The sequence below is a fragment of the Mchenga conophoros genome, linkage group LG6 (genome assembly GCF_057382185.1).
Source record: "Mchenga conophoros isolate Kocher_MC1m ecotype Shallow Benthic linkage group LG6, M_conophoros_male_GT1.1, whole genome shotgun sequence".
Classification (NCBI taxonomy): Eukaryota; Metazoa; Chordata; class Actinopteri; order Cichliformes; family Cichlidae; genus Mchenga; species Mchenga conophoros.
The window spans coordinates 29,665,492-29,688,339 of NC_140531.1; the positions used below are offsets into that span (position 1 = coordinate 29,665,492).

Here is a 22,848-nt window from a genome sequence, read left to right on the forward strand (position 1 = left end):
AATTCAGTTAGTTTGATTTATATTGTAGTATGAACAGTGCATCACACACACACACACACACACACACACACACACACACACACACACACACACACACACACACACACACATACACACACACACACTGCTTTGATGCAGCTGCAACCTGTGGGCAGAGCACAAATAAAGTGGCCTATTATTATTTCATCCCACCAGACCTTCATTTCCTGTTAAAGAGAATCACACTTTTTCACACAGTTCTCAAAACTTTGTTAATCTCAAGTTCCTGTTCAGGTTGTAACTGAACCACAGCACAGAATAACATCATGGATGACATTTATTTAAACAACATAGCAATTAATCACAGAAAGCTAAAAGGGGACCTAAATTCCTCAGAAAATATTTATGTCACTTATGATGATATCCAAACTGTGGAGATGAACAGGACTGGACTTTCACCTGCATTCACAGGTAATAAACAAATAATTTGACACTGTTACAATTTTATGCACAAACACAGGCAACTTTACTAAACAAAAAAAACCCCATTCTTTTACCTGTTTTAGCAATTTTGTATTTTGATGAATGAGAATTGACTGACCTGACTGAATAACGCTTGCTTTTGGCTACAATGTACTGTAGCTTTCCATCACCAGTGTGTGAATGTGTGTGTGAATGGGTGGATGACTGAATGTGTAAAGCGCTTTGCGGTCCTTAAAGACCAGTAAAGCACTATATAAATACATACTGTTGTCTACAGTTCAAGCAACTATTGGCTGTATGTATGTCTCTGTGATCATAACTGATCTCATATCTCACAATACGCTAGCATTACTTACAGCAAGTGTCTAGTGGCTCCTGAAAGCTCCATCAGAAAGGATCTTTGTAAAGTTTCACTGCATCAGAGTTAAAATAATTATTAGACATGGATGAACTGTCTCAGACAAATGTTTCTGCGTTACTGTAAATGTGTTTTACTATAGTCTGTTCTGGTTTTGAGATCAGAATCTTAAGAGAACTTTCCTGACCCCCATCATCAACGCTGGTCAGTTATCCTAAAAAAGCAATGTAGCAAATGTAATGTAAATAACATAAGAGTTTTGGAAAATTAAAGCATTAAGTCTTTTATCATTCTGACAAAATATCAAAAAAGTATCACCCTGACTTAACTTAAACAATATCGAAGAGAGTTGTGTTTTTGCTATCATAGTAGGTGGGTAATGGATCAGAAATTAAAACTGGGTCATCGTGGTAATCTAGATTTTTAAAAATCAGGGAAACAAAGAAAATATAATTTATTATTTTTGTCTAAATGACAAAAGGACTGCAGTCTTCTTTGATAAGAAAGGGTCCCCTGTGATGGAGAGACCTGTACCTATCACATGGTAGCCGAAAACTTGACCAGAAAGTGGAATGAGTTGCAGACCAGTTACCGCAGCCTAACAATTGAACAACACCAGTTACAGACCATGCACAGTATTCTGAAAATGGAACGAGACCAGCTACAGAAAAGCTACAACAATATGGTGGAAGACAGAGGCCAGCTCCAAAAGAGACTTGAAGACATGACCAAAAATAGAGATGATCTTCAGAGAAAGTCTGTCGGTAATTATTGTTATTTCACCTCCATAAAAACAAAACAAGTTTTGGGGGGATATTTTGAAGTAAGTAAGGCACAAATGTTTTTTTTTCTCAGCACATTAATAATCCTATTAAGGTTTAGGAAAAATATCAGGAAAAGTAAGGTTCAGTGCATCCCAAATGACATCTTAAGTAAATCTTGGAGCTAAATGTGACTCAACAAAAGTTTGAAGTTTTGAAATAATAGAAATTTATTATCCAAAGCAGCACACATGCAGTGTTGGTTCCCCATGTTTGATTTATACAGTATATGTCAAATCACCCAATTAAAACCACTACAAAAGAGCTGATATAATACTGTAATATCTCAGTTAAGACTGCATTTAATCACTTAATTCAGCTGACTTCTTCGCTCAGGCTGAGCTAATTCATGATGTGTCTGCTGTTTTTCATTTCTCTATTTTGTTGTTAAAAAACTGTCAAACAACTAAATGCAGAAGTGATTCCACTACTGACAGCTGCTAGAAATGACAAAAGCAGCATCAGGCCTCCTAACAGTGATGAGTTCACTGCAGAGATAAACTCATTTCACTCCACCTGCAGACATTCCTGTGTTTTTTTTTCTTTCCTTTAACAGGTTGTCTGCGAGAATGGATGCACTTCAATGGTAGTTTATATTACATTTCTTCAAACAAGAAATCCTGGCAAGAAAGTAGAAATGATTGTCTCCAGAGAGGCGCTGATCTGGTGATTATCAACAGCAAAGAAGAACAGGTGATTTTCTAAATGTGGTTTCTGTCTATATGTGTGTTGTATATATGTTATATATATGTTATATAATACATATATATATATATATATATATATATATATATATATATATATATATATATATATATATATATATATATATATATATATATATATATATAACGTATATATATTTCTTTGTCTCAACAAGGAATTCACAAGAAATTTTCAAAAGCTGATGTGGATAGGATTGACTGACAGTGAGAAAGAGGGGATCTGGAAATGGGTGGATGGGTCTCTGCTTGTTACAAGGTTTTACTTTTTTCTTATTGTGCTGCACCACAAGATAAGTTAAGTTAAGTCTATCAAGTCTTAAAATCATTTATATACGACCTTGTGTCGGTGAGTGCAATGTAAAGAGAAATTACAAAAAGATCTTTATGTCTTCTCTCTTCTCTTCACTCTAAAAAGAACATGTCAACATGGCTTAGGCCTGCAAAGTTCAACAAATCACAGAACTTCTGGAATGTGCTGTCTCAGTCAAAGTCAGAATTTCAACTAGACTGCGTTTAAACAAATGGCCAAAAAAAACACAGCAAACTGAAGCAGCATTGTGAAAAAGAGTGGACTAAAATTCTTCTGCAACGATGTCAAACAGAAAGAACTTAACGTTACTGCTGCTAAACATAGTTAAACAAGATTCTGAGTCATGCGGTGTGCTTACTTCTTCACATACTGCTTCTATATTTTGGCTTAAGGTTTGTTAAATAAATTGTCACAAACATCTGAATGGCATACACATTAATTTGTGAGGACTGAAGAACAGGATGTAGGAGGCAGAAGTTAAAGCCAATGTAAGTATTTAATGTCATTAAGTCCAAACGTTACAAAGTTCAAATCCAAAATTTCTGAATTAAGAAAAATATGGATACAACATGATGGCTTGATGTGTTTTAGAAGAGATTTCACAAAATGATTTGACAAACAGGAAAAATATTGCAGTCTTATAGCAACATAATTTTTGATATCAAAATATCTGAATATTTTTTTTTGTACAGATCCCATTAACGACTACAACTTTGTTTACTAAATCATCATTTTTTTCAATTCACTTTATATACTGCCATTTCACAACAGTCACCTCAAGTGCTTTATCCTGTAACGTAAACTTCCTAAAATATTTAAAAGAAACCCCAACAGTTACCATATCAGCAAATGATTGATTAAGTACGGAGTGGTGTATGAACCCACAGGGAGTGAAAAGAGACGTGTAAAGAAGAAACACTCAGTGAATCACTGAAGTCCCCCCAGCAGCCCAAGAGTAATGCAGCATAACTAAGGATACAGGGTCACCTGATTCAGCCCTGACAATAAGTTTAATCAAAAAGAAAAGTTTCAAGCCTAATCTTAAAGAGAGAGTGTGTCTTTTGCATTGTTTTTTGTTTTTTGAAATATTGTATTTTGTTTGTGTTTCAGCTACTGGGCTACTTTTGAGCCAAATGGTTTTCCACAAAGAGATGAGGACTGTGCAGAAATAAAGAACTTTCATTTCCCAAACAACTGGAATGATGAATCATGTGACCTTGAGAGAGTCTGGATCTGTGAGAAGAAACTGGCTACATAAATCAGCATCCAAACTCATCACACAGTAATAGAAAACAGAAAAGAAGTTCATGAAATGTATATGACTGATCCTGCTCACTGTTCCCTACAGTATAAGCTTTGCATTAAAAGTCCTTATTATCACTTCCTTGTACATGACAGTGTGTGATATAAAGAATCTCTATATTCTGTATATCTGTATATAGTATATCCCAAATATATTTAGGAAGTATGCATACTTCCACAGTAGCAGTCATGTACAGGTGATCAAATGCATTGGATTACCTGATGATCAGTAATTGTGAGTACCAAACTGCATTACAGTTTGGTACAGAAGCTGCTCTGCCAGCAGCCAGAAATCACTACAGAGGCTGGTGAAAGCAGCAGAGCACATCACTAGCTTGAGGATTCCTGCCATTCAGGACATCTATCTCCAGTGCTGCCTCTGCAAAGCACACAACATCATCAAGGACCACAGCCACCCAGCACATCAGCTGTTCTCCTTGCTACCATCTGGCAGACGTTACAGGAGTCTGTCTGCTCGGACTACGAGACTTAAAAACATATTTGACCATTAAGCCATACGACACCTCAACCACAACACTTAAACAGACACACACACTCCACAGATGCACTGAGAATCTGTCCTACAGTTTCACAAGTACATTGTACACTCTGCACTGGTCACTTCATTCTTATTAGTATTCAAACAGATAAAAACCTTACTCTGTGCAATACTGTACTAACTGCCACTCAAAATTTTGTACTATTCAGTTTGTACTGCTGCTCACTCCTGCCACTTTATCTCATGTGCAATATCCCATTTGCTTTCTTTTTAAACTACAGAAGTCTCTTTAAATGGCCACATGATGGTGCTGCTGTATTGGCTCAAAAAGATTCGGTTAACTCCACCAAAGTTTAAATATTTAAATTACACATCACATAAAAATGACATAGTAAAAGATTACCTGGTCCTAAGCAAGTCTTAAAATTCTATGAATACAACCTTACAGCTGCAACAGAAATCAATGTTAAGAGAAACAGCGGGAATAGTATCTTTACATTGTAAGGTAAAGAGCCTGCAATGATACAGGATTCTTAATTCACTAATTCGTTTTTTGTATAGAGCATTGTACATCTGAACAAAATGTCTTTTTTGGGTGGTTTATCTTGTTCTCTCTCTTGATTTTGTTTTACACAGTGGAGAAGTATTTTCCTCATCGTGCTTGCATATTTGTGGACCTGAAGAGAGCGTTGCTGACTACAGACAACTACAGACAGTTGCAGTGCGAGCGTATGTGTAGAAATGTGGTGGGTTTTGATGTTTCTTATACTCCCCACAGTAAATAAACAACCAGAGATCAGATCGCCGGGGTCCTTCATTCATGCACTTAGCCTTGCGGGAACTACAAGAGGGCGGGCCCTGACAGGGTAGACTGGTCCCTTGATTTAGTTTCTGTCATAGGGGTTGAGTCTTGGTCAGACCCCCTACCCAGGACCAATTTGCCTTGGGAAGACCCAGCAGGCCAAGAGGCTCTGTCATTTTCAGGAGGGCATAATGCTGCTAAAATACTTAGTAAGTGATACAATTCAACAGTTCTTGATGTTTATGTATAAAAGAGGCAAATCTGAGTTGGACCTGGAACAAACCAGTTACAAAGACCTGGAAGAAGAACTTAACCAGTTAAAAAACAGTTATAATGATCTGGCTAAAGTGCGAGAGCAGCTACAACAAAAACTTGAGATCATAAGGACAAATGAGCTTCCGAGTAAGTTATATATTTCTTTGTTCTTGTTGGGTTAACGTCATCACTGAAAGTGATCTGTACATACCTACGTTTAGCCATCAGCAGAAGGGCTACAGTGTTTGCATGCATGTAATGTTTGCAGCTGTTGTAAATGCTGTAAGTCTAAAAGATGACCTTTGACACTTTTTTCCTCTAGCCTACAAAAGGCCATCTTAACATTAATGTATCACCAACGGTCTTAATGCAAAATATGACAACTGTCGATCAAAAAACTATTGCAGTGACAAAAATCTCACTACCATAAACTCGTAAGAGTCTATCAAGGTTCTCTGAATTGTGTACAGTATGTTCAAACCTGCACAGTGACATTTGTTCCAGATTTTTTTTTATTAGTGTTGCTTAAAATACAACTTACACTTATCATTTTTAATGAAATAAAGTAGTTCCCTCTAAAAGTCAGAGTCACAATACACCTTTGAATCCATGAGTAAAAACGTTGTGCATTATTTTTGTCCTCCTCTGGAGATCATGAAGGTGAATGCAAAATCCAGTATATCCAGTTTGCTGACAGTTAAAATATTTCACTCTAAGCTTAAACTTCATACACTATTTGTTAACTTTATTTCCCATTATTATTAGTGCAAAATATATTTCACTAGAACATTGTCCTTTTATCAATTTTTTCCGGTCACAGCTACTGGTACCATCCACAGCCTGACAATGGAGGAGGCGAACATATCGAAGAGGATTGTGCCAAGTTACTAAATTACAACAGTGATATGTTACTCAAATGGAACGACATACTTGCTTAAAAACTAGTCACTGGATTTGTGAAACTGCCTTACTGTCTTGACAAATGTCTTAATGTTATTTTTCAAAAATATAAAATCTCTTACCACTGTCACAGAGATGATACCCTGTTTCTCTTTCAAGTACAATCAACATTCAGACCTTCGCTGCATTGTACACATAATCTGTCCAAAATATGTTTAAATCCATCAAAAAAAAAAAGTACTACACAGTTCAGCATGAAGCACTTTACTTTAAGCTGGAAGAAGCAGGCCATGTGACATGTCATCATGTATCATACTGTATCGCCCAAAAGTATTTAATACAACTTTAGTCTTTTTGCAATATATCAAATATATTGTTGTTCATTTTATTTTTTCCCATGTTTCCATGTATGTATTTGTTTTTGTTTCATCTATTTAGATATAATGCTATTTGAATGAAAGTTTCACGGCGGGGTTTGCCGGTGTGTTTGAAAACCGGACCCAAAAGCAGATGGTTAGAGAGGAAGTAACTAGTTCACTTCCCTCCACTGTGAAAGACTGCGCAGCAATTTCCTAATGTTGTAAACCTGCTCAACATTTGGCAATAAACCCCTTTCTGATTCTGATTCTGATTCTGATTCTGAGAAGACGCACCGCAGCTCAACTCTGTGAGAGAACAAAAAGAAAATCACAGACAAGACAATGATGGAAATGTGTCAGTGGCATTTACTGTACTATGAATATAAATCATGTATTCTATTTAGATGTTTAAACTGTACATTGTACTTGCATATCAGACTAGACTGAAGCTGAAATTAGGATCATACTGTGCAAATAACTCTAGTGACTCCTAGTGCTAGTTTCAGAAAAGACACTCTATGGCCTAAAATACTAGACATTTTATTTAATTCACATTTGCTCTTCTAAACTGCCTGATCAAATACATTAACTTAATACAATATTTTAAAAAGTTTTAAACGTTTATTTCTTGTACCCTTTCTTCACAGTGGCAAAATTGGAATTAATACTGTTATCAAATACATAAATACCTGTTTAGTAATTGATTCTGAAATACAATTAGCAATATGCACCAGGAGTCATTGCATGAAAAATCCTGGGACATTTGTATAATAAGGAACTATTTTTGCATTTTTTAAAAACCCTTCAATTTTTAGACACAAACCCCCAAATTTCCCGTAATCAACCTGTGGGCAACAACAGAAAAATTTTTTTAAAAAATTTATAACGTTTCATTTCAAGCCTGTCCCTCTCATCCTTAAGTCTTGTTATGTTGTTTAGGATGCAAACTGAATGTTGCATCCTCAATCTAAGCGTTAAAGCATGTCTTGCTTTGGAGATAATTGCAACTCACAACCTTTTTGCATGTACTATTTCTTTGTCTTCGTTATACCTTTGCAGTCTTTTTCACAGTCATGCTCAAGGAAACTTGAACATGTGCACCTGAGCCCAGTGTGACTGTTGGAGTTGCACAGTTGATGATGTGTGTTACATCAGTCTGTTACCTATACACTTCCACTTCCAAATAATGCAACATCAACCATTAGGTAATTGGTTTTCACTGTCAATGTTGACACTAAATTCAAACGTAAAATGAGTCTTTTGCTGTTTCACACTTTGGGTTCTAGTGATCAGCTGAGTTTTGTGATTTGATTCATGATTAATCGTAGTATTCGTAGGGTTCATTTTCTTTCCTGTCAGTTTTGTTTCCTGTCTAGCTCTCCCTGATTGTCTGATGCTTTTAGCCTTCAATGTTCACTTTTTAAAACTTCATCCCTGGCTGTTTGTGCCTCTGTAAATTATCTGAGATAATCATTTGGAAAACTGAACTTTTACCACACTCTGTTGCTTCATCAGGAAGATTACGTAGTCTCAGCTTTGTCATCCATCACTGCGAGTTATGCAATGTTGGAAATTTTGGTTTGTCACCTCAAGCATTACCATTCAAAACATTTTTATTGTTGCTATTCTTTTCCCACATGGCTGCATGCCTAAGAAGAAAAATCTTTGCCATTTATTTATTTATTCTGCGGCCTCACAACCTTTTTTAACCACAACATTTTTACTGCCGTCGATGGTACTGTTAGTAAATGGCATCTACAATTCTGCAAACAAACATTTTAATAAATGACCTTGTGTTTCTAGTTTTAAAAGACTTAAGTACATTAATATTAAAATGACTTGCTAAATATTATCATGTTTAACAAAACGAGTAAATGCTGTCCTTAATTATAATTTGTATGGTCTTAATTTATCGCATATTATTTGTCATTATGCTGAATTGGGCTTTTCACAATATCAGGTTTCACTGCAATTAAGATATCGCTATGTGTCTGAAAAATATAAAATATAAATGCTATGAGCCACACAGAGGTTGGTTTAGATTTGATTGGGCAATATATTGTCGTAATAAAAATTAACCAGTGGGCTGCTATCAGTGCTTGTAGGGCCAGTGCACAGTTGCCCTTCAAGCCAGCCTGTAGCCTGTATAATTCCAGGCTATAGGCTGGCTTGTAGCCTGTAAAAAGTGCAAAATATATATAATGACTCATTCAATTCAGTTTTATTTATATATACCAAATTACCAGTCCAACCCTATTTATGGGTTACTTTAAAAAAAAAGGAAGAAGGTTCACAAGGTATTACAGGAAGCAAAGGAATTGATTAAATAAAAGAGAAAACAGCTGCACTTTAAAGGCTCGAGGTACAATTCTGCATAAATTATTCATAAGCAATCCATAAAGGTTAGTTATAAATATATTTAAAATAGATTAAATCACTGAGTCCTCCAAATTTGACCACCACCTCATCCACACTGGATCAAACTCCTATGGTTCCTCCCGTCGATTGTGGATGCATAGCAGGGCTGGCCCATGTGCCCTGGCTGATCATCATCGGGAAAGGCCAGACTACCAGACCCACTACCACTGTTGCCTTTTCCATAGTGTTCTAAAGAACTGCTTTTAGCATTAGTTTTCCTTGGGAGACCCTATACTACAGACAAACTGCCACCTGCAACAAATCACTATTAACTATGGCAGACAAATCCCCCCCACCCCCAATAGAATTACTGGTTTTGGAACACTGGGTGTTCCCCCAGAGGAACTGGTCCATTGGAAGTGGGGGGTGAAGGGTAAAACCTATGTAATACTGAGCAAAGTGAAGGACAGAAAGAGGAAACAAGCAAACAGAAAAGTATAAAAGAAGAAGTGGATTCTACATCATCACTGACACTCTCCAGGCAGTTGTTTAAAAGATGGCAAGAGTTGCCCATAGAGAGCAACTAGAGATTACTATGGATTATGCAAATCTGCCTGATGTGTCAGACAGAAGTCGCTCTAATAAACACAGCCAAGGGGCTGCTGCTGCTGCACCAGGTAAGAAATAAATCATTTTGATTTTTTCTTTAATAGCAACGAAAAAAACACATTTTTAAAGGTATATTTTAAATGAAGCAATAATTGATGTACACGTGTTACTGATGTATACATAATTTGCATTGAAAACTCTTACTGATTTTGCTGTTTTGTGAGCTAATAATGAGCTTTTCTCTCTTCTGTATTTATTTGGGCAGCACGGTGGTTAGCACTGTTGCCTCATAGCAAGAAGGTCCTGAGCTCAATTCCACCATCAGGCTGGGGTCTTTCTATGTGGAGTTTACATGTTCATCCCGTGTTTGCGTGGGTACTCAGGCTTCCTCCCACAGTCAGAAGACATGTAGTTAGTGGGAATAGGTTAATTAGAAAAACTACATTGCCGATAGATGTAAATGTGTGAACCAGGGTATGGGATGTATAGCTATATACAGAGCAATTGAGTAAACAACAAAAAATATTTTCACAGAACTGCACAGAAAAAAAATGTAGACCATCAATACTACAAAAGCATAAGCATACAGAAACTTGCATCGAAGGCGCTCGTGGGTTACAGGGAAAGAAGTGCCATGCTGTGTCCATCTTCTGCATTCTGTTCTTTCTTTCCTTTGCAAAACCATTACACATTCTTACTCCACCATGCTCGCAAATTGATGTAACTGTTTCAAGTTTTACAGTTGTTTTTACATAACTAATCCCCATAATTTTCAACTAAAATGCTTTTACCAGGATCATCGTCCACATAAAGAAAATTCATTTAAAATAACTTTCCAAACAATCATTGTTTATACTGCATATTCGCCTAATATTTAAATGAAAACATGGAAATGCAGATATCTTTCAGTTTTGTGAGTTTGTCAGGTTTCGATGAGTAAGGTTAGCCCAAAAATTCTGCAGACCTGTTTCTTTAAAGAGGCTACTTAAAGAGGACTTTTTATATGGTTGCGTTGCAGGGAGAAAACTAGCCAGACTGGTTGCTGTTAGCTTTGGACTCCTGTGTATCCTCCAAGCTGCCATCAACATCTCCCTACGTTTTGCTTTCTGTAAGTAGCGTAATTAAACGTTTAAACACTTTTTTTACAAATCAGATATTGGAACAGAGTACTGCCCTAGTTTAGTTTTGTTGTTGTTGTTGTTGTTGTTGTTGTTTTATCACTGTGTACATCATTGATTAATGACAAGATGAAACATTTGTAGTCCTGTGTCTAGTTTTCATTTAGCTCACTAATACTGAGGGCAAGGAATTGTAATATGTACTGCTAGAATTAATAGTTGTTTGACATTCAGACAGAGAAAAAAGATTTGGGGAAGTTTAGATTCAAAAACATCAAGTCAAAATGCAACCAAAGAACCCCTAAAGATTGCGTTAGAAAAAGAAAGGGACTTTCCAGTTAAAGTCATGTTTCAGTTTTTGAGTACCAAAAAACTCAAAATAAAGCCATAGTCATGAGGTACTTACATTTCGCTGTGACACAAAATGTTTTCCAGTATCGGTTTGAAGAAAAAGTAATTTTAGGCTTTTTTTGTAGGGAGGGCTTGTCTTACATTCTGTTGACAACATGTTTCTGCTTTTGCAGACAGTAAAACATCATGTATTAAGACAGTGGAGACCGAAGAGCTGAAAAACCTCACTGGTAAGCATGAGTTTGTAAACTTTGTAAAGAGGCCTTTCATACACATATATGTATATATACTAAGGGTTAATAATATCAACACTTTGGTATACCTGGGTATCATGTAGGATATATTACAATAAATGAGTCTTTTTTATGGCTAATCAAATTAATGCAACATTCTCAAGCTGTAAATGATATTTACATTCAAATGGTTACAGCAGGATTTTGTTCTGTGGTAGGCGGCATGATTTTATTCACCATCTAGAGTTAAATGAAAATTTACACCAACTTAAACTTAACATGTTACAGCGTTTTACATCTCACTTTTTGTATTTGACTATTTTTACCCTTGCAAGGCCCTTCCTCATTAGCAAACATTGTGTAAGTGCTGTAAGCAAGACTTACAATACTTAAAGGAGATCTATTTAGCTCATGTCCAGCTTTATAATTCTTATTCTTGGACTCTGCTTAAATTGCTGTGCTTTTCGCAGTCTATAATACCTCTTAGGCCTCTTATGTTCAGCATTCTTGCGGCCTCTTGGTTTATCTTTTATTTAAAAAACAAACACTTTCCCTTTTAAGAAGACTCAAAGCATTTGAACTGTGACCACAAAGGCCCTGGGTTGACCTTATTAGGAATATCATCTCTAAATGACAACATACTGATCACAGCAAATTAATAAATAAACAAATAAATAAAGCAAAGACTGCCTCTGAAGTCTGATAATTTTGCTTAAAGAGATTTTTTACATAAGCTGACTATTTAAAATGTTCTAATTTTTAACAGGAGCCGAACTTTAGAATAAAACTGTTAATGTAAATTTATGTGTTAATCTCTGAAATATTAAATGTTGTTTTTTTTCTCCAACAACAGATCAATATTTTCAACAAGGATGGGTCTATTTCCGCCCAAGTTTCTATTATATTTCCTCTATTGCGAAATCCTGGAAAGACAGTAGAGACGACTGTTTACAGAGAGGTGCAGACCTGGCAATTATCAACACCAAAGAAGAGCAGGTTTGTGAATGTGACGTAATAATAATGGAAAGAAATTCATAAATACGTGATTAGTTCCATTAATTAATTATTTACTTTTGATTTGCTAGGACTTTACAAGAAACTTTAAAAAAGTCATGTGGATTGGATTAACTGAGACAGCCATGAAAGGGACATGGAAATGGGTGGATGGGACTCCACTGAGCAAAAGGTTTATACATTATTGTTTTATTCTACTTTAATCAGTGGCAAAACTAAGGCTACGTTCACACTGCAGGTCTTAATGCTCAATTCCGATTTCACACTACAAATAAAATGCGACAACAAACGCGCTCTATAGTGTGAACGCTCAAAGCGGCCCGCATGCGCAAAAGAAGTAATATTGTGTGACTGATGGCCCTTAATATAAAGACTTCGGACTTTACGTTTCCCAATTTTTGCTTTAAGTTATTTTGTTATTTACATAATAATGTAAATAACCTAATAATTATCCCCATTGCTGTTTTAGAGAAGCGGTGCTTCAAAGGATAGTTGCAGATTTCTGTCAGAATCTGCAGATTATACAGTACAAATAAAATGTTCACGTTTCTCCAATGCTGTCTTCCCAACAGTTTCACTGACATCTACACGGGATGGCCAGGAAGCATTCGCGATGTCTTCTCGGGCGCTTCTCCGGAGCTGATAATTGGCGTCTGTCTTGTGTCGGTGACGTAAAAGACGGATTTAATGCGACTCAAAACAGCAGTCGCTTTCTAAAACATCGGATATGTATCGGATTCAGTACCACATACGAAAGTGACCCAGATCGGATTTGAAAATATCGGATTTGCGCGTTCACACTGTCATAACATGATCGGATATGGGTCGCATAGGGTCAAAAATATCGGATTTGATGCGCTTTCGCCTGCAGTGTGAAAGTAGCCTAATGCCCTCACATATTGTTGTGCCAGATTACAATACTGCCGTTTATTTAAGGAAGCTATTTGAATTTTCTAACTTTCTAACTTGTCCACATTATAGTGAGCTGCATGCATCCTGGATTAAATTCTCTGTTTTGTTTGTTTTTCAGTTACTGGGGACCTGATGAACCCAATGGTTTTGAAGGAAAAAATGAAGACTGTGTCGAAATAAATTTTTTTGATTTCGAAAACAGCTGGAATGACATACCATGTGAAAATCAAAACTTCTGGATCTGTGAAAAGAAACTGGTTTCTTAAGTAAGCCAGTAACATCGTGCAAATACACTTCCTCATCTGAAGGCTTAAAATCACATTTCATGTGCAAATGCCTAAAAGCTGTCTCACAATCCTTTGACTGCATACTGCATATGTGAGCAGTGATATTGCATATGTGCATATGAACATGTGATATTGATGAGATAGTTTTGCTGTTTTTCAAACTCACACACACAATTTGTGAAGTGCAGTAAGTTTGATCACACAGTTCAACATCTTAAATGACTAAAATAACTAACTACAAAGTCTGGTTGGTATGTTTAATTGTCTGCAATTTCTCTTTTTACATGTTGAATTTTCTTTGCTGCATAACAAGGACGACTTTAACAGCACTCTTACAAATACTCAGAACAAGAACTCACCGAAGATCTAAGAGTTGTAGATTGAAGTGGAAGATAGAAGTTGAGAAAGTCTCTCGGATCCATTTATAAAACAACTGCAGATTTCAAGATAATTGGTTCAAACAAATGTGTAAAAGTACAAGTTATTCCAAAGAGTAACCACTTTGCCAAGGTCTCAAAATAGACCTACACGCTCACATTTAAATGTGACAAAAATGCAAGGAACTAAGAAATCAGGAAGGGCACAAATTGTTTTTTCAAAGCACTGTATGTAACGGTCAATAAATGTATTTACCAATAATCATGCCTCTTCTGTCCAAATGCAACCTTGAAAGATTAATGCATGCTCTTATAACCTTTCTGCCATGTACTTTTTTATCAGAATTTGCCAGGCCTGCATTGCTTGCCTACGGCTGGTGTAAAATGCTGCAGCTTGATTTTTATGTGGTGCAAGCAAGCAAGATCATGCCACCTCAAATCTTAGCCTCCCTTCAATGGCTTCCAGTTTGTTTACTAATCTATTTTAAAAGGCCTGTTGTGGCCCCTTTTATCTGTGCCAGCTGCTGGAAACATATGTCCCGTCTCGTTCTCTAAGATCAGCAGACCAGATGCTTTTGCTCGTTCCAAAGATGCAACACAAACTCAGAGGTGATAGAGCTTTCACAATTTCACATCAGACTTCTCTCTTTGCCATTTTTAAATCTCTTTTGAAGACACACTTTTACGCCCTGGCCTTCGGACCAGTTGAAAAGTTCACTGTGACCTTGAGTTACTTTTTGTGTACTCCTTTATTGTTTAACTTCTACTGCTGTTTTGTGTTTCTATATCTGTTACCCTCCGGCCTGTGTTTGTCTTTTATGTTTGGTGATATTGATAGGCCATGGTGGTGTTTTTAAAAGTGCTTAATAAATAAAGTAATACGGTATTGTATGGTATATTTAAAATAGAAGCGGCAGTCAAGTAGCTGCTGCAAACAGGTTAAACAGAAAAAGACAGTCACCTTTAAAAATAATTGCATCAGTCATCAATTTCCTGTTGAGCAGACACACATAATTGGGCCTCTTTTAGAAGGTGTTCCTTATTAGAGTATTAGACAGGCACTCTCTACAAACTGCCACCTTCACATTAGACATCGACAGTTCTAGAATGGAAATGGATAATATCTATGCTAATGTTGATGGATTTTCAGGAAAACACAGCAGGAAGAAGTGGGAGACACACGATTCACAAAATGTTTATGGTAATGTGTTGCTTCACAACCAAACTGATGCTGCACCCTCAGGTAATACATCTGTTGAGGAATATAACACATGTGTTTGAAAACCTGATTGAAAGTTTATGAATTTTTGTGATAATTTTCACCCAGGTGTTGACAGATGTGATAACACTGCAAAGAAATAATTGTTAGATCCAGCACATAGGTTTAGAAACCATTCGAGTCAGTTTAGAAGTGTAATTTTTGTGACTGGCAACCCCAGAAAACTATGTGTACTAACCAAGTTAATACATACAGTGTATGAAATAAGGCAACAATATGGTATGTCATGCATGTAAGTGTAAATAATGCAGTGTAAGTACACAATGATTTGGTGACTGGGTTTGAGTTAGTGTCACAGTAAAAAATTTTCATGTACGCTTCTGCAATGATCAACTTCTGCTGAGGTAAGTGTGCAAATATGTGTATAAATTTAGAACATGACTTTTTAAAAAGATGATCATTGTTCTTCTTTGACCCACATTAAAGAAGAAAAAGCAAAAAAAAATTAATGTGGTCTAACTTTTTTCAGCCCTGTACTAATGACATAAAAACAATGTAATAATTAATTTCATATTAAAAAGGTAAAAGATAAATGAATAACATGTGATTACCAAATAAATACCCAAGAAAGCCTACCACTATCACTATTAGTCTAACATTTATTATGGGAAACACATTCAAGTGAATGAGATTAAATAATTTAGCAATGCCTAGATTATATTTGGGTAACAGTATCATAGCTTGCTAATAATAATACTGCATTCTATTTGTATTTGGATACAAATAGTAAGGTAGCCTCAAGAGAAAACTGAAACCTGCGCTGAGGTAATGAAAACCATGCTTGTACTGATGAAAGCTGTGCTGGCTTTTATTCTCATGTCAAAATTCAACTCACTCTAATAGATGTGATGTGAAGCTTTGATAAAACGTACATTCATTTGGAAGAAAACAAATAATACATTTCTGGTTTTCTTCAGCGTCTGGACATGCAAAGAAGGATTCCTGCAGAGCTGCTATAGTGTTTCTGGCTCTGTTGTGTCTTCTCCTCCTGGCTGGACTCATTTATATGGTTTTCTTATGTGAGTATTTTTTTTGGTATGCTGATGATGCCCTAAGGAGATAACTGGTTGATTTTTTTCTTTATTTGTTTATGTGTCAAATGCAGATACCAAGAGCAACTCTGATTGGAAAATGGAAAAAACTCTGTTACAGAACAGTTACAACAATCTGACTGAAGAAAAAGACCAGTTTCAGAACAGTTACAACGATCTTTCTAAAATAAAGGACCAGCTAGAAAGTGAATATAACTCCCTTAGTGATCAAAGTAATAAGTTACGCTCCAGTTATGAAAGCCTTGAAAATCAAAGACTCCAGTTAGAGACAAAATACCAAAACCTCAGTGATCAAAGACGCCAGTTAGAGATAACATACGAAAACCTTTATAATGAGACCAGTTTCAATAATCTGGTTCAACAGATAGAGCAACTACAGACACGACTGGAGTCCATGGCCAAAGCCAAAAATGATAATCAGTGAAAGCTGGAAGATTACTATCTTTCATCTCCTCTCAACAACAAAAACACTCATTTTAACTGGGAAAAAAAACAGAAGTCTATAAGAAGAAACAATAACGGCATTCATATGTTCCAGTTATCTTTAAACTTATATCATTATACCAAATTATGTGCAGCAGCTTGCAAAACCTCGGTAATATCATAACCGCTAAATAACCTTTGTAATAACTGATGATTCGATTTGTTCATAAGAAGAAAGAGTTGTAATTAAAAGCTCCAGAAACAGCAAGTAAAATGGACTTTGTGATGAAGTCAAAGGGAGAGTTTTAGAAAATAAGCACAATACATAAAATTAAAATTTAAGATGTGACATTAAACGGTCTTTACTGATTACCGTCTACCATTCTGTAAATACACTGCTTCAAAAATTAAAGGAACACTTTTTAATCAGCATATAGCTTCAATTCAATTAAACTTCTGTGATATTGATCGGGTCAGTTAAGTTGCAAAGGGGCTTGTTAATCAGTTTCAGCTGCTTTGGTGTTACTGAATTTAATAACAAGTGCACCAGAGTGGCAGCAATGAGTCAACCTACTCAATTCAATTAATAATTATTGATATAGCTCCAAATCACAATAACATTCAAGGTGCTTTATATTGTAAAGTAAAGACCCTACAATAACACAGAAGGGTTTTACAGCTTTTAAGTTTTTTGCCTTCCTCTTCTTCTTAAACTGTTTTTTCACTAGTTTTGTATTTGGCTGGGGTCAGTGTCACTATAGGGCAGGGATAGCTCAGTAGGTAGAGTGGTCGTCCCATGATCGGAAGGTTGAGGGTTCGAATCCACTGAACGGCTACCCTGAGGTACCCCTGAGCAAGATACCGTCCTTACACACTGCTCCCTGGGTGCCTGCTTAGTGGCTGCCCACTGAGTGAATGGGTCAAATGCAGAGAAAAACAAGTAATTTTCCCCACGGGGATGAATAAAGTATACATTATTAGTATTATTACTGCTGGTAGTAGAGGTCAATATTTCAAGCCTTAAGCGGCTGCACAGAAATCAACACATGCCTTTGCCAGAAGGTTTTCTGTGTCTCCCAGCAGTCTCAAGAGCATGGAGGATTTTCCTGGAGACACACAGTTACTCTTATGTGTTTTGAAAGTCCCCCTTTGGTTGGCATACACTTGTGCATCTAAATGCATAATCACCACTTTCCATGTGTTTGCATCTGCACTGTACATATAAGCATAGATTTTTAGTAGGGAGCATGATAATTTACAACATGCAACTCAGTACTGTTGCTATCAGTAGCTAGATTAGACTTTATGGGAATATCTGGATATTGAGTTGATATAGACTTCAGAGGGACTTTTCTTAACAAAGACTCAAATTAATTAGTCTTTGTTTATATTCTTGTCTTATATTTTACCCCCCAAAAAACTTCATTGCAAAAAATTTGTGTACTAAATACTGAATAACAGAGTCTAAAAACACATTTTGTTTTGTTTTGGGGGTTTTTCTAAGCTTATAATGATGTGTTAGGCAAGAAAAGTATTGTCTATTATAATATTTGACTGAAAATAAAACCGCTTTGATGGAGCTTTACTTCAAATTGTAATTTAAATTGTAAATTTTTTTGTCCACGTTGACTTATGGTGTGCTGACAGTGTGTATGTTAGATTATTTTTTCTTCAACAGGAAGGTCAGTGTTAAGACTTTTTAAGTTATCAGTTGTAAAAATTAACATTAACAATTAACATCTTGTATCTTGTTGTTGTTACTTTTTCAATACCAGCTTTCCTGTTTTAATATAAATGTATCAGCCAAAGTTAGTTGTACTGCACTGTATGTGTGATGGTTCATGTGGAAATAAAATCAGCATTTAAAAAAAACAAAAACATTATCTGTATGGGTTAAAGTGGGCCAGAAGGATCCAGAATAGTATTCCAGCACCTTCACTTGAGTGAGTTATTAAATTTGACTGGAAAGTTTAACCATATGACTTTGAAATTATTATACTTTTATTTTATTTATGTATTTTTTTTGCTGCTCCCTGGTGTTGCATCCAGTTAGTAAATATCTCCAAAGTGTCCTAAGTATTAAAAATAATGACCTCCCAGCGCCAAAACATCCCTTTTTCCTTCTCATTCACTGTGATGCATTTATGGTGCACATACGGTACCTCAGCATGTAGCTAGCTCTGCTGAAGAGCATAAACAGAGTGGCAAATCGCTGCATCCTGTGGTAGAACAGTGAACCAGACCCTCACCTACTGTGGGAGGGTTACTTGTCTTTGTTGCCTTTAAAATAATAAATGATTTGCCGTTAAACCACAACATCCACAACATGCTAATGCCGACGGAAGATGGTGTTAGATTAACATGATCTTTGATTCACTGAACTGCCAATACAAATCAGTCTGATAAAATGCATACCTAATTATTTAATTAGGTATGCAGCTCTTGAAGGACAACTGCCCAGCAGAATACTGTAAGACTGACTAAAGATGTGGCTGTTGACCATATATACAGATATTTAGACCGTGAGACCATAACACCATCACAGAAACAGGAAAATGGATCTTCAAATACAATTTATGAAAATGTATATGAGACCAAAACTTTGTGAGTGGACCTGCTTTCTCAGGTAAGGAGTCTTTGTCAATTTGGTCATATTTGCCAAGAGAGAAAGCCTAAGAATATCATCATCAGGTACTGGCAAGACCCAAGAAGCAGACTTTGTGGTCAGTACTCAGTTAATTGAACTTTACTATCAAGTAGGGGCTAGTGAGTGTGGGGGGTAATGGGTGCTCTGTCACAGAGGAGGGTATAAACTAGAGTGGTCTTAATTGGCGGGGAAGCAGACTATGGGTGAGAAGCTAGGTTAGACAGGTGGAGTTTCTGTGGTTGCACAGGTGGTGCAAAAAGAGAGCAGATTTGTTGGAGATTTTACCGGCCTCAAGGCCAGTAGGCTGACTGAGCCGGCAGACCAAAGGATGGAGATTTTGGATGGAGATTTTTTGTTTTGTTTTGTTTTAATTTCTGGAACTTGTGTTTCAGCTTAAATAAAGACTTGTTTTAATTTGATTCCCTTTTCTTGCATCTTGCATTTGGGTAATCTTGATTACTGCATTGGTATTTGAAATATAACAATTTTTTAAATACAAATAAATAGTTTAATTACAAAAATATTTAATTTCATATTTTAAGTGTATCGTCCTTCAGAGGAAAAAAGTAGGTAGTTATTCAAAGGCCTTATACTTTGGTCATTGGACTTTTATCCAGCCACTTCAAGGGCTCATCTCTGCCATGTAAAATGACCCAGTAAAAGATATAAAAATCTCCTTCCAGATGATATATGTATGTTTATGATATATGTTTACATAAAGAAAAGTGCTAAAACCCCTTAAAATACCCTTAAATTACAAATTGTGTTTTCAAATCCAAATAGTTGCCAATTTTGTGACATACTGAACAATCAAAGAAGTGTTTCAGAAGAACACAACATCACATCATTTGATGGCTGTTGTTTATGTGCAAAATGTGAATTTGTAACATTTGCTGTCAAATAAATATAGTGGAGTAGATGTATTTTCTTCTGAGATCTGGTGAAATACATGACTTGAATTCATGTTTTAGCAACATTACAAACGTACGATTTGTTAATGTAACTCTTTCTTTAACAGTTCCTTTTGTAGGCTATTTGTTCTCTGTTAACTGTTGATCAGAACCAGGTTAGCTTCTTCACTCGCACAAGACTTTCTGCTTTCTGCCATTTTGTTCCCAGTAGAAAGGGGAAAACATCTAGATATGACTTCCCTCCAATGATAAGGAGGCTGCTGAGATGATGCTCCACTGCTCAGCTCTGTGAAAGTGACAAACAACCATTCACAGCCTACACAATAATGCGCTGAGATGTGCTTTAGAGAAGCTTTAGGTACAAAATGCAATTTGTTAGTGAAATTGACTGTACTACAAAGATACAGTTCTATAAATATAAACTTTCTATTCTATTTATCATATCTTTGACTTCAGAGACTTCTAGTGCAGGTGTAGGAAGACAAAATAAGGTCTAATGTGCTGGAAAATAAGAAAAAAATGTGAAAATATTCAGTGTTCTAAACTGCATGAAAAGATTGGTTTGTTAGGTCGTGTGGCATGTAAAGGTTAGGACCCAAAAGCAGGACACAGATGGCAGACTTACTAACAAAAAACAAGCCATTTTATTGAGGTTAATGTAGAAATTCAGGGCGTAAGAAAGTCCAAGAAGCAAATGAGAAACAAATCCAAAAGTCCGACAGCCATGAGGAGACAAATAGACAAGAAACTAGTGTGAAATTTAACAAATAGGACCCAAAACCTTCATAAAGAAAAATAATAAAAAAAATACAGCTCACTTTGGTAGAAATGATGGATGGTAAAACAGAAATTATAATGAAAACCATGAAGTAAAACCAGACATGAACAACTCAATTTAACAAGAAATTCTCTTTCAGAATAATACAGACATAAACATTTCAAAGAATAATTAATAAAAATTATAAAAAAAAATTTTAAAAACCCCAAACAGAAATCCAAACTGTAATACAATCACAATCATTAACTGCAAAAGTCAAACATGTGGGACAATTAGCTTAAAACAGATTATAGACTAATAATAATAATAATAATAATAATAATAATAATAATAATAATAATAATAATAATAATGATAATAATAAACTTTGTTGAAATAATACCAAAACCATTTTAGAGAGAAACTCAACTGTTTCATATGAGCCGCCATTTTTCTAATTATACGATGAGATGAAACCTAAGAGAGAAAAGATGAGCGTGAGATCAGAATACCACAATTTCTTTTGCAAGTACAGAAAAGAGGAAGAACTGAAGTTTCTCACCATTCTGCCTCTTCTTCTCCTCCTCAAGACTCTTTATGATGTTAAGGAGCTCTTCATTTCTCTTTTCAAGCAGGCTTCTGTCTCTGTTCAAAGCAATGATTCTTTCTTGTAGTTCGCTACAAGAATTTTGGTTAAAATTTCCTGGTTTTAACTGGTTGTTGCCACATAACTTTTTTGTGTGGGGTGAGTCATTCCCCTCGACTAAAACAAAGAAAGACAAGCACTGAACAAATGAAGGCAGTTTGTGGATATTTTTTCTTTCTTTTGAATTTCATAGATAAGGAATGATGCTCACATGTGAGGCGTAAAGCAAGATTGAGAGTGGCTTGTATGACACACAGCACACCAAAGCTGAGGAAAAGCAGCTGAAGGAGTCGTCTCTCTGAAAAATCGAAATCATTTTTAGTATGTTGTAATATGTGAAGCCTATTCTGTTAAAACATATGCCATTCACTGCATTCATATCTATCTATCTATCTATCTATCTATCTATCTATCTATCTATCTATCTATCTATCTATCTATCTATCTATCTATCTATCTATCTATCTATCTATCTATCTATCTATCTATCTATCTATCTATCTATCTATCTATCTATCTATCTCTCTCTCTCTCTCTATATATATATATATATATGTCATTACTGTCATTACCTTTATTATTGTCCATCCTGCATTTCCCATTGCATCTTTGCAGCTCATTTCTAGTCTCCATTTTCTCCATTACCTGCAACACTCTGAAGGCATCAACAGGAACAAAACTTCAGTGCTGTCTGATCATTGAACTGTTTGTCCTCTGTTGGTGTATTTCTTCAGCAATGATGGGTGAGGAAATATACTCATGCATTGTGGTTAACAGATTTGGAAATGGTAAAAATAGGGGAAGCAAACTGAAAGTCTAACAAATGATGAATCTAAGCCTTAAAGTATGTTGTCATGCTCAAGGGCACTTCAAATTGGGGAACAAAACTTTAACCCACCTGACGTATACATATCCTTTTCCACATAATGTCATATCTGCCATTAGGTTAATTTTTTTCACAATCACTGCTGACACTAAATTCTCTTCATCACGTCATCTTTGGCTGACAACTGTACATTGTTTGAATGACTGGGAAATGATAAATGGTTTTTCAACATCTTACAAAAAACATGTTTAATAT

General features: G+C 35.8%; 2 protein-coding genes across 2 annotated transcripts; one reads left to right on the forward strand and one right to left on the reverse strand.

Annotated features, from left to right (window-relative positions):
- The first annotated feature begins 9,670 nt into the window (after positions 1-9,670).
- On the forward strand, positions 9,671-14,936 carry LOC146572881 (CD209 antigen-like protein A). Its single transcript, XM_085277325.1, has 6 exons — positions 9,671-9,828; positions 10,779-10,868; positions 11,403-11,459; positions 12,316-12,458; positions 12,548-12,648; positions 13,507-14,936. Exons 1-6 carry the CDS (start codon positions 9,708-9,710, stop codon positions 13,652-13,654), a joined length of 660 nt encoding a protein of 219 aa, XP_085133451.1. The 5' UTR covers positions 9,671-9,707; the 3' UTR covers positions 13,655-14,936.
- A 5,867-nt stretch (positions 14,937-20,803) lies between these two features.
- Positions 20,804-22,490, reverse strand: LOC146572882 (uncharacterized). The gene is made up of 4 exons (XM_085277329.1): positions 22,340-22,490; positions 21,979-22,065; positions 21,684-21,884; positions 20,804-21,598 (listed from the first exon to the last, which is right to left on the reverse strand). Exons 1-4 carry the CDS (start codon positions 22,407-22,409, stop codon positions 21,576-21,578), a joined length of 381 nt encoding a protein of 126 aa, XP_085133455.1. The 5' UTR covers positions 22,410-22,490; the 3' UTR covers positions 20,804-21,575.
- Positions 22,491-22,848: the final 358 nt, after the last annotated feature.